We start from the raw sequence: 13144 nt of genomic DNA, 5'->3' as shown, positions 1-13144 counted from the left end.
GAATATTTTATAATTGTTTGATTACTAAACATAAATAAATTATACGGAATTAATGAAGGTACCTAATTAGGTATCACATAAAACTTTTTTATTAATAACGTTGTATTCTCATAGGCGTACAGACAAAACAAAATAGAGACAAAAACACGCCATTGCTACGATCTCAACAAAAATATTTTACTTCATTCGTTTCGATACATCTTGCCATACAGGACCGTCGGTTACGAGTAATGTGAGTGACCTTTTCAAAGGCAACTACCATTATCAAAGATAGAAAATGATCGAGATAATCATAATCAAATCATTTATTCATTTAGGTCAAATATTGACACTTAGGATAGTCGTTACAATGAATATTTATCACTTTAGACCTTCAGTCATATTACTACAAACCTATTTCATTTATGAGTTCTCTTATGTACTTCTAGTAATCTTTCTCTGTGCGTGGGTACACTAAGAAGTCTATCAATGTCAATCAATGATCCCGATAATCATGACTGTTACTCGCTGTAATAATAGTACTGCTATTTCGACGCATATCATATCGTCAGGATGGCCGAGCGGTCTAAGGCGCTGCGTTCAGGTCGCAGTCCACTTCTGTGGGCGTGGGTTCGAATCCCACTTCTGACAGAACTCTTTTATATTTTTATATCCTGATATATTTTCAGTTTATGACTTTTTTAATATAATGAAAGTATTTTGTTACTAAATAGAGTATTCTGGTCAAAGAAAAGATTCTTAGTAATCGTTATCTGTATGGAGTAATTGCTTTTTACGTAAGCATCAATGCACTATTGTATTATCGATGCTAGAGTTTTATCGTAATGACTCGCCGCCCAGGAATTTATTTATTGGTTATAAATTATGTAAATTTATGCGGCTACTTCACTTGGATACAGAAATAAAAACTTTACAACTAAGAATAGTACTTTATGAAGTAAGTAGAACTGCTCTGTGCAATATGTAATACACCAGAGATTAAGAAAATTTAAAAAAGATCTGTATAATACTTCTTTATTATTAATTCAGCATCTAGTTACTGATAAAGTTATAAAAAAGTCTCCTATATTATGTCAGACAAAATCATGAAAAGTGTCACTCGATTAAAATATGTAGATAAAAAAATATCGTACCATTATTAAAAGGATTCCGTAATGAAGCTAGACTCAATATACTTTTACTTGATTTAAAGCAATAGAAACCCGATTCAGGTTTTCGATTAAAGAAATTTCATCGCCTAGAAATATCATTCACATATCAATATTTATATATTTTTTAAGAAGATGATCTTAATATTTTTAAAATAGCAAAAAATATCGGGAGTCAAAAATATGTTGCTTTCTTCAAATCGGTTTAAATGACCGGTTCAAAACAAATGAGAGTATCTCCAATTATATGTCTTCTAGACTTTAACAAGTCCTAAAACCAACTACGGAAAATAAACTTCTATAGAACTTTGCAGGGATATTTACTTCTCAGTAGAATAGTTGGTTATTATCGGATATTTTCTTGTGAATAGAGTTATAGGGGAGTGCATTAATACGACCTATTGTCCGAAGAATGCTTGTATAATGACCGCTTCAATGGTTAATGCAAGCTCGAGGACTATGGCGTTATGGTTTCTAGATGCGACTGATATGGGATTAATCGCCGGTCTTACGAATTTTGCATAAATACCCACTGGTTAACTTACAGGTAAAATATTGACAGGCGTTTGTCTTTGTCTTGTCACTTTACCCAGCATATAGATTATTAGACAATTATGCTTTATATGCCAATGACTTTGAAGGCCCTGACTGTAGTTAATGAAAAGTTAAGAAATAAGAGTACCTAGTGAAAGTGTAATCAAAGCCAGTTGTTGAACATAAGCTGTGAAGGCCCTAATGTTTTTGGTTTCTGAAAGAATTAGTAGATAGGCACCTTAAAAGAAAAATAACTTTCAAGTCTCTTTGCTTTTACGTTAATCAACATCACGTTTTTTTAGTTACTATGTCAGGTACAAGAACTAAACAAGATTAACCGTTCCAGATTCAAGACAATTTAATTTTTACTTAGACTTACAGTACCTACTTAAATTCTTGCGAATTAAAAACCTTCTTATTTAGAGATACCGATTCCACGTTTAAGTTGCTCTACAAAAAGTGACTTGACTTAAAAATACTTTTAAATACTGTAAACAAAAATGCATACCATTATGCTATAATAATATATCGTTTTAAATGTAAATCTGTCACATGCTGTATAATACAAGCATATAGACGTAATTATATGGTAGAGTTGGCAATCCATCCCCCTCTCAGTATTTAAACCGATTTGACAAATGAGATATCTATTGATTCGTCTGTCTAGCTGCTAGCTTCTGTTAGCGGCTTACAATTCAGAACATGTTGTATTTAATTTATAAATTGTAAAGTATAATCATCTTTTATTACTACAGACAGTCAATTTTATAAAAAGCTGAAGAGTTTAAGACTCTTTTATTGAAGAGAGTTCAAATAAATTTAGGTCTTGACTTGAGGAAATATGTTTAAAGAGATTTTGATCGCGTGATATTGGGTTAAGTCTTAGGGTACTTACTTTTTAGGGTGTTTTGTAGAGAAACGTATTCGACTATCGAACGACGGTCAAGATATTTTAGGCATAAAACAGCGCCCATAGTGTTTTACGAAACAAGTATTTCTTTCAAGAACATTTTAACTCTCGATTAAAATCACTACAATAATATCGAATGCAGAAAATCGTACTACTCCCAGAATATCTACTGTTGGATAAGAATAATTGCTAACTACTTACCACTGACAATTCCAAAGGCAATATTAAGTAGAAAAATAACCTACATCATTAACTATGCCTCATCCAGCGGCAACAATTCGGTGCAGCACAGCACTCAGCGCGTGAGGTTGATGATGGCACTTCAATGGTTCCCCGGGGCGTGTGCATTTTTTACGAGGATCCAACTAACAATGCCACCGAGCTCCTACTTCACTCGAAGATGGTTTAAGATGTTAAGGAGTTTGGGAAGAAATGAAGATAGGATATTGGGATGGCAATGTGGTAGAGTAATTTAATAGGATAAAAGTGACTGATTTATATTATAAATGCGATATTTTGAGGATTTAATTGTTTGACACTTTTTCGAGCAAAAATTTCAATTTTATGTTTTGTTGTTTTAGCTTGAATATACACACGAGATAATGTTTTTCCGTCAAAACTATAAAACATTAAGTTTTATAATGTACGTGGCTCCTAAAGTATGACTATTTCCAAGTAGGTAAGCAGGAGTGATATCATAAAATTTAATTGATTAATTTGCAATTCTTTGTTTTCGATTTTTAGATTTAGCCATCTAGATTTTTTAGTCTCGAAACTTCTATTACTACAAACTAAATTCATTACTACTCATGTTTATTTGACATCTCAAAATCTTTAGCAATCAATTCCATGAACTAATCCGATTCGATTTGAGATTAGTTTCTCCAGCGCTGATTACATTCCAGAGGTCAGACAGCCGTCCCAAGTGCATATAATTACACAACCGTATCGAATTACTTAACTAGTTTACGAAGGAAAAGGACAACGTGATGTTATAGTATTAATTATTAATATGAAAGACAGGGATAACCTTATATAGAATACCTACTACGGAAGGATAATTGAATGAAAATTGACCTAAAAATAGGGCTATTTTTACCACCACGGACAACCGAATGGGAAGCCATCGGAAAATTTTGTATGAACAACTGATCAGTGCCCCTAGTGTATTCCACTAAATCTATTTGTGAAGTATCAAACTTTAACGTTTGCTACTTAACAGAACGAAGAGGATAGGAAATCGTGCTGCAGTTTTAACTTTGATTACGTAAAATTGAAAATTAATATCCAACAAAATAGGCATAAGAATTAATTTCTTATACTTTGTCGGATATTAATTTTATATTAAGATATTATAGTATAAGAATTAATTTCATCATTTGTATAACGTAATTTAAATATAAAAGTTTTAACACTGACTAGTAGAATAAAGCTTCAAACGTCGCTTGCAGAGGTTGCCTGAAAGACAGGGTTTGTTAAAACGGAGCCCTATTACTGTGGCTTCAGCTACAAAGATAATAATGCCTGACCACAAAGCGAAAAGTCTATTGTGAATATTCTATTATTTAGTTATTCTTAACACCAGAAATTGAAAGACGTTGATTCATATAACACAAATAAAGTTATACTCATAGTGTTAGTAAAATAAAAAAAAAATATGATAAGCGCGTGTTCGTCGTAATATTTTACCTAACTGCGGCGAAGCAAAAAGTAGAGTTATTCTATAACAAGTCACTATGAATGGACAGTTAACACATCGGCATGACTACTCTCGAAATTGGAGTATTCCTCTTACGAAGCTATTACAGTACCTCATCCATACTAATCTTATAAATGCAAAAGTAACTCTGTCTGTCTGTCTGTTACTCAATCACAACTAAACTACTGAACCAATTTGCATGAAATTTGGTATGGAGATATTTTGAAGAAGAAAGGACATAGGATACTTTTTACCCCGGGAAAATGACGCATTCCCATGGGTAAATTCAGGTGGCGGACGAAGTCGCGGGTAAAAGCTAGTTTCTTATAAACTAAGATGCTAAAAAAACGGTGCTTAAAAAGGAATGCTCAAACGTTTTAATTAATCTAATTTCATTTTCAACATGATACTGTTATATAAAACCATAATACTAAATAAGAATGTGTTTTAAACCGACTTCAAATAAAGGAGAAGGTTCCCAATTAATGGCGGTTATTTGCTTAAAAACTAGTCACTAACTATCTCCACTAATGATTAACACTGACAAGTCCTTTACAAGGTTTTCCTATTAAAATTACACTTAAAACTTGCTGCTTTAGTCGCTCATTCATTACGTCAAAAGCTGTCACTATGAGTCTATGAATCTTTCATATTCCATTTCATTTAAAGGTACAAATTGCAACGACGTTAAAAAGCAACGCGGTGTAAAAAGCGTCAAAAATATGAATACCTTGTTTATAAATTATGTTAATGCGCTTTCGGACGACACGCAGACCGTTAATAGACTGATGGTTTGTGGAGTTAGGCGTGGGCCAAAGCACAAGCTGCTAGCGAATTTTATTAAAAATAATAATTTAAAATTACTAGATAAATTCCGGCTTCGCTCGGGTCAAACTGGACTCTTAATACATGCATACATACTCGTAATTTTATGGCTGCTATTGGCAAATGTCAAGTTAAAGTGAAAAAAAAAACAAAGAGTATATCATAAAAAGTGTTAAAAATTATATTTTCGCGAAACGTCAATTATTGAATAACACAGGATGGCGACTGTGATTCGTCTGTCAACACATTAGAATTTAACAAAATACTCTACAATCCGAATTTTGCGGATCTATGTTGTCGACTCGAAATCATTAATTTTTTATGTTTTTTTATTCAGGTAAGGTTTCAATCGAGTCTACCGTACCCCTTGACGGAATTATTAATATAGATTACGATACGAAAACCGTTGTGCAGAACTTCAATTGCTGTTTTTTTTTTAAGTTTTATACTGTAAACAAATATAGCTGGCTACCAAACGGTTCTCGAAAAATTGTGTTATGTTGAAAATAAACCAGCGGTGCTAATGTATTTAAAAAAATATATTATTTACTATCATTATCTTAAATGTCAACTAATGATACAAAATTAAGACTACACGATGTTACAGACGCCAAGAATTCAGTAACGGGTACCTATGCACTTTAAATTACAGAACAACAAACGGATAAATCAAAAAATATCAAGAAGGATATAAGTCCATTTCTCTATAATCTCCTAAATCAAATTGATTTATAACTGGCGCATAAGACATATTAATTCCAAGGAAAGCTACCATCCCCTCAACTTTCTTCAAGAGTTATGATACGCGAAATGTTGAAAACAACGTGTTAAAAGCATTAGGTGCTTACTGCAGAAGTTTTGCTAGTTAATAAACTCTTAAGTTTGAGGTGAAACTACCTAACTTAATTTTAAGCGAAGTAAGTAAGCAGTTTTGACCTGTACTCTACTAAAACACAGAGATTTGAAAATTTTATGATTAAATTAAAACGAATAAAATAAATTACGACTAGATGACTATTCCATGAGAGCGCATTTTATATGATATGCAAACATAAAATCACGCATTTTTCTATGAAAGTAGACAGAGACAAACATTTGCTGTGATCCTTATAAAAACCAATATTATGTTGTACAAATATTAATTAAATATTTATACGAACTACTAGCTTATAAGACAAACCTACACTATTGTAGGTACATTAGTATCCAAATGAATTCAAAACAATACAACAGAAGACCTATCCTGATACAAAAATATTAGTATGACCAAAATCTAATCTAAAACTAGGCTGTTTCAGTAAAATAATCAGAATAACATTTGCTTCCCCGCAATCAAGTCGCAATTGCCATGTTCTTAAAAATCAAATTTATATTTTAAAAACGCTATCGCTTCATCTCCTCTCTTACACTACAATCATGTCCAACCACACGTGTGTCTGTTTGTGTTTGCTGTCATCGAAAATGCACAGACTCACAGCTCCCGTGAGCCGCATTCATTTTTTATATGCATTACCACGGCCAAAGCTAAATATTTATACTTTAAACCACCCTATGGGGTTGGTTCAACATCTGGCCCCAGTACTAATGAGATCGGTAGTTTTTCTGAATATGTTTGTTTAATACATTTTTATAATGACCGTTTTAATATCTTGTTACTGATTAAGCAAGATTAAATTCGATTTAAAGCGATTGGTAAATAGTACCAGGTGTTATTTGATTTATGTAGAAGGGTTATGAGATTTTACGCTATTGTTTTCGAATTTATGATACCATGTATTTAACACAGTAATAAAATTGTAATTAAAAACGAACGCTTCTTGTTATTTCTAATTGTGGTCTCTCAGTCTCGAGTGATAAATAGGAAATGAATTTATTACCATTTAACTAGTGCTAATTGATGACTAACAGTTAGCATTTTAGAATTCTTAATTTATACCGCACCTACTTTTTTTGGTACTCCGCTTTTGTAGCGTAATGTAAGACAGATTTCTTCATAAATCATAATTGCTAGTACAAAAACTTTTTCTTGAAAATGCAGAGACAGGCGCGTTTGCACAAATATGATATAACTTGCCCCTTTTGTACTTCTGCTGTTATCTAATCTGGAGCTAATAGAATCTAGTATTCTGTGAATTCATCACATCTGTGAGAATATCAAACGAAAGTGTATGGCACTTAATTATATCATAACCGAACGAATCTTAAAGTCCTTTTACGAATGCTCATTTAACTGTAAACAAGTAAAACATATCGTCAGCTCACTTTTTCCGTTCACTCCAATCATTTTTATCACTTTAACGACCAAAATCATCATCATAAACCACTTTTGTATACATTGTAACAAACATAATATTATCTGCTTGAAAGAATTCCTTGAAATCCAAACGGGGCACTTATAAGAGTGCACTTAATAACTTTGTAGTATATTGTTACATGTTCACATACGCGTGTAATTTTATGTACTTAAATTTTACCCGTTTTGTTTACAACCTACGGCTTTTGAGTATTTTGTTTTTTTAAATAGACATGTTAAGTAAGGTAAAAGTATTCAGTATGATAAATAAATGCGCTCTGTCTGGCATTTGAGTAATTCAAATTCTAAGACAAGTTATTAGGTATAGCAAGTAAAACGTAAAAAAAAAAAAACAAAACTTTTACCAACAACCTTAAATAGAGCTGTTCAAAAGAGATTAAGTCTGTGTAAGTGGCCTGATAAGGGCTTGTATACAGAACAATTGGAACCATACGAACTGTGGAAAAAAGATACTTTACCGTACGAATTAGCATCGCAACAATTTGTGTCACAGTTTTCTACGTTACAAATTCGTGTTTTGTATACAAGCCTAGCTATAAAATTAATAATCGATGAAAATTGACAATATGTTTACTAAATATGTATGTAATCGTACTGGGCTGATTTTATGTATAACTCACATCATACGAAAGTTATTACTTAATCCACCTAAAATTAGTACCATATTGAGCCTCAGTTGATGTTGTTTGAAGTTTTAAACGGTTAAGTGTATTACAATAAATTACATAACAAAGATAAAATGTATTATAATAGTTACTAGTTAATACTATTCTTTAAGTATTTGATTTAAAACTTCTAATTATTTCTTTGACCCAGTTGGTAAGAGCTCTCTCAGTCCGTTACCCTTTTGAGGTTTGTTTGAAGTACTACCTAATTGGAGATTTTCATTCTGTGAAAAACTTTTACAATCGGTGTTTGAACTCGATTTGTTTTAAGTCTATTATGGCAGTAGGGTTAAGTTAATTGATTCGGATTAACTGCTAATATTCTTAAGTAGGTAGGTAAATCAACTGTTTTTTAACTTGCTTTTTTAACATAATAATATTATGTGTATTGAATTAATGAAAATACAAAAAAGCGTTTCACGCATTAAATTTTTATTTGCATATTTTTATAATGTGGAATTACTATTAATCTTATTTTTTGCAACATAAGCACTATTCGTTAGAATTTAGGTCCGATAGTAAATGCAAAAAAATGTCGTTATATCGAGCTACACATTAGTTATATCTTGACAATCTACAGACTCCAAATATTGATTGTGATGACATCACACACCTAAATCCGTATTTTCAGAACCTTAACCGGATCGTTTTCTTTTTATTAAATAACTAAAACTGTCATAATCCTTCCATAGTCATTAATTACTTTTCTTCTCACGTACAAACGTCACACCAGCCAATCACCTTCGAAACCCTTCATCACTTTAAACACGGCTGGACATCCACGTGCGTTGCTATGGCAACGTCAAGTGGGTCCGACACACGATATTCTTGTGCTTACCCCAAAACAAGCGTATCAGTTACATTCTCGCCTTGTCAACGTTTGTCTAAATAAATGGCTTTTCAACACTTCGCTTTGTTTCTTATTGGTGTGATTTTGTGTCAAAAGGCAGATTAGTTAAATGCTTAACAGGTCACAATATAAAGATTCTAAAAATCAGTTTGTTGAGTCAATATTCGTATTGCAATAATCATTGAATATTTAATGTATAATAGAATACGGGAATTAACGCGAACACGCATTTTACCTTAAAATGCCTAACGTTTCGGCGCAGGTTGCACTCGCCGTGGTCGCAGGCTGACTACTTATAGGGCTATTAGGCTGAATATACTTATTAGGCTGAACATTTATTGACAGAGAATCTCAGAAAGGTATTGATGATACTGAATGATTGTTAATCTTGTATTTTCATATAAGACGCTTGCGCTGCTGTATGTATCAGTTCACTAATTCGAAACTAAACATTTTAATCAATCTACAAATATATGAATTCAGATTTATTGATTCAGACTGATTAAGATGATGTATATAGTATTGTTTTTATTGGTGCTGACTTCTACGACTCTCTTCTCCTAAGGCACCACTATAAAAACGAAAATGTCACAAAATAACTTAGAAAGGCGATAAGGAAACATCATGCCCTATCAGCTACGCCAGTCTTATCGGAAACCATTACCAAAAAACAATAACCGAAACTGAGTCATAATATTAATGTAGATTAGATCCTAAAATGTGAAAATTATAATAAGGTTTACAATTTACATGAAATAGCAACATTCAGGGCGCTTGTTTCCCGTCCAATCTCCGGTCCTGCATCCCTTTCACTCGTTAAGTGTCATTACAGAACTGAACAAGGAAGGGACTTCAAAGGTCCTTTGTCCTGAAATTCGTTTTCAATTTGCTTTTCAAAATGGCCATGTTTATATTTGATGTTTGTGTTAATTTTTGCGCTGCGAGAAAAGGTTTTGTCTTTCTTAAAGATAGGAGTTTATGAGATTTGAAAATTAGTGTCGTTTTAATAATAGTATATTATTATATGGTTGTGCATTAAAATTTTATATTCTGTCAATACGAAATTTAGATTGATCTATAGTAGAGAGTGAACTTACCAATTTTCAGACTTCTGTAAATTAGTCAGAGCGTTCCTATATAAAGCTAAAACCTCAATAGCACTTTGCACAACCTGCCTTTCGTAATCAGCGGCGATCTACCATTCCTAGTGGCAGAAACAGTGAAATTTTCATTGCCGCCCAATTCAATTGCACATGGACTAACTAATTCAAAAAAGCCATTTTTATACCTTTATTTTATGACAAACTATCTATTTAACCAATCAATCCTTTAATACTCAAGCAAGTGCCTGCGTCATACAAATTGAAGGCTCTTAAACTAACCTAGTACCCAATCAAAATAGACCCGTTCTACCAAACATTTAGTGTCACAAGACAGGTCAGTCACTCTGGTTGTACATATCCCTGAAGACCAATATATCTTGGCCTCTTCTACTCTTCATTTTATATGGCAATGCAGGTCTACTTCCCTGGTTGCTATATCCCTAAAGTTTATGTGTGGTCTCTAAGAATAGAAACACCTTAGCTCAAAGGTGTAATAAAACCTAACAAAGGGTTCGGGGTAACATAAATTCCGGTTGATTGAATACATGTATCTTGCAGAGTTGTTTCTTATGCTCTGATGTTACTGTGCAGTGTATATTGTGCAGCTATTTAGGGTTCAATAAAAAAAGATTCTTAAGAAAAACGTTCCTGCAAAAGTAAAAGTCCGTGTAACTTTAAAAAAAAATAACGATATCTTTTCTTACTAAACTAAGGATGATTTTATTATAGGTGTATAATATTACTAGCCGACCCGCGCAACTTCGCTTGCGTCACATAAGAGAGAATGAAGATTGTCCCCGATTTTGTAACATTTTCTACTGGTACTCTGCTCCTATTGGTCGTAGCGTGATGATATATACCCTATAACCTTCCTCGATAAATGGGCTATCTAACACTGAAAGAATTTTTCAAATCGGACCAGTAGTTCCTGAGATTAGCGCGTTCAAACAAACAAACAAACAAACAAATAAACAAACTCTTCAGCTTTATAATATTAGTATAGATAAAATAATATCACGTCGAATATGCATGTAGTGATCAGCGAATATGGAAGGTATCAGATACTACGATATCTAAATTTTATATTCTTCAACCGCCTTCAAAAGAATGGACTTTGCAACCTAAATATTAATATGTTTTAATATAAACAAACATAATAATATAATATGTGAATATTTTTTATCAATCTCAACGATTACTTTTCAAAATATGAGCATTTTTTCGCTATACGATTGGTAGTTATGCAGTTAACACATATGTATAATTATTATCATTCTAAGCCTTTCTAAAGTTCTTACTACTCCACTTCATAGTAGAATAAAACCACCATCAGCTCCTCAAACTAATTTATGTTTTCATTAATTTGCTCGAACTTTGAAACACGGTATTCCGTATTCAGAGTAGCAAGCTTGTTACCTGCATCGAGACGAAATGTCTACACTAAGTGCCTTGTAACATATTATATCTGCTGTTCCCAAAAGACTTGATGGAAGGTAATGAAGAGAGCGGGAATTCAACTATCAGTGGAATTCTAAATCCCATGTGGTTTTTGAGTGATCCTCGTTTGATGTATCTTTGGTTCTTACTAATTAAGTATTTATGTTTGGTTTTAAACTTCGATGACGTTCGAGTACTGGTTAAGGTGGCTACTGTGTTGTAAGTTGAAGGTTTGATAACCGATTGGAATAGATCTATATAGGTATATTTGTATATATTTGGGCAACATAAAATAGTTCTTTATGATCGTTGTTTGTTTTAATCAGATTTCCCGCTATAATTCGTAAGGAGAGATGAGGAAAATATAAAACTTATTCGCGTACGATAAAAACGATAAAAGATTTATAGTATTTCTCCATATTCGCACCTCTACGTATAGAAGATTTGTAGTATTAATTGAAAACGCGACAGAAATCAACTGAAATCTTCGCGATTACAAACAAACTAATTTTAAACAAATATCATTCCACATAAATCTACATCAAACTACCTATTTAAATATTCACCCAAGAACATTTCTCTAGCAAGTTTCAACGTCGTTACCCATCTGTACACTTACCTGGGTTGATGTACCGTCTCCTTAGGCGGCGGCATGGGAGTGGGGATCCTCCGGCCGCCCCTCAACCCGTTGCCACTCATCTTTCCTCCGATTGTCCTCAAGTCGGAACTGTAGAAAAAAACATAATTCTTCAGGACACTAACGAATGAGACAAGGGTTAGCCGGAGGTTTATTGAAATTGTATTCGGCTGTGTTTTTGTTGTTCGTATTTGATATTGTGTATACTTGAGACTTAGAAGAAAAGTCTATTGAAATTGATTACATTAAGTTAATTCTATACATTATAAGATATATGTATACCAAAGGCAGCCCTTCAAGATTTTAACACAGTCACTGCTTTTTAACTTTATTGCTAGTCGACAGTAAATTAAATTACGATTTAAGTTATAATTATGTAAAAACTTTTGTAATCAGAGTAGACTAAGAAAATTTTCTTAACAGTAACGTAAAGCTTTGCATATACATATTTTCATATGAACTACAAAAATAAAATATCAATAAAAGTTCGACAATTAGTTCTCAAATATGTTACTATCATTAGTACACCCTGTTAAAAATTTGGATCAGTTTATCAATTATTTTCAATCTTATTTTAGAAAACCTATCAAACCACGAAATTTAATATTCCAAAATCTTATTTAAATATTAAATTCACTATCATAACAACTAAATACAAAATCTAATTCAATACTTCAAAGACATTAATTGAATAACAAAATTACTGCAAATCCTGTCACATTTCACTTGAAATTCTCGCATGAAAATCAAACAGAAATTCTACAATCAAATAACATTCCTCTTGACATCAATAAACTATATTGATTACGCCAATATTCATATTCAATAAAGCCTATTTTCATATCTTCGTATCGTGGCTCTAATAAGCGTGAGATGGATTTTGAAAAGGGGGTTCTAGAACCTTATTATGTTAGCCATAAGGGTGATTATTGTTGAGCAGGATTGGATGCATTTTTGCTGTGTCCTAGGATGCATCAGTCAAAGAGATGCACCAACGCTGGTGCTATTGTAAGGCTCTCAAA

The 13144-nt window shown here is 32.6% G+C and overlaps 1 protein-coding gene and 1 non-coding gene across 2 annotated transcripts in view; one reads left to right on the top strand and one right to left on the bottom strand.

Annotated features, from left to right (window-relative positions):
* Positions 1–13144, bottom strand: part of LOC142975288 (kinesin-like protein CG14535) — a 342628-nt gene that overhangs the window by 285291 nt on the left and 44193 nt on the right. Inside the window, exon 2 of the mRNA XM_076118043.1 lies at positions 12105–12212. Within this exon, the coding sequence (XP_075974158.1) occupies positions 12105–12184 (80 nt within the window). The 5' untranslated portion in view covers positions 12185–12212. The remainder of the gene's footprint in view (positions 1–12104; positions 12213–13144) is intronic.
* TRNAL-CAG (transfer RNA leucine (anticodon CAG)) lies at positions 547–630 on the top strand. Its single transcript has one exon. It is a non-coding gene; the product is annotated as a tRNA-Leu (tRNA).

Source organism: Anticarsia gemmatalis, chromosome 9, assembly GCF_050436995.1.
Source record: "Anticarsia gemmatalis isolate Benzon Research Colony breed Stoneville strain chromosome 9, ilAntGemm2 primary, whole genome shotgun sequence".
Classification (NCBI taxonomy): domain Eukaryota; kingdom Metazoa; phylum Arthropoda; class Insecta; order Lepidoptera; family Erebidae; genus Anticarsia; species Anticarsia gemmatalis.
This window is presented reverse-complemented; position numbering and strand designations above follow the sequence as displayed.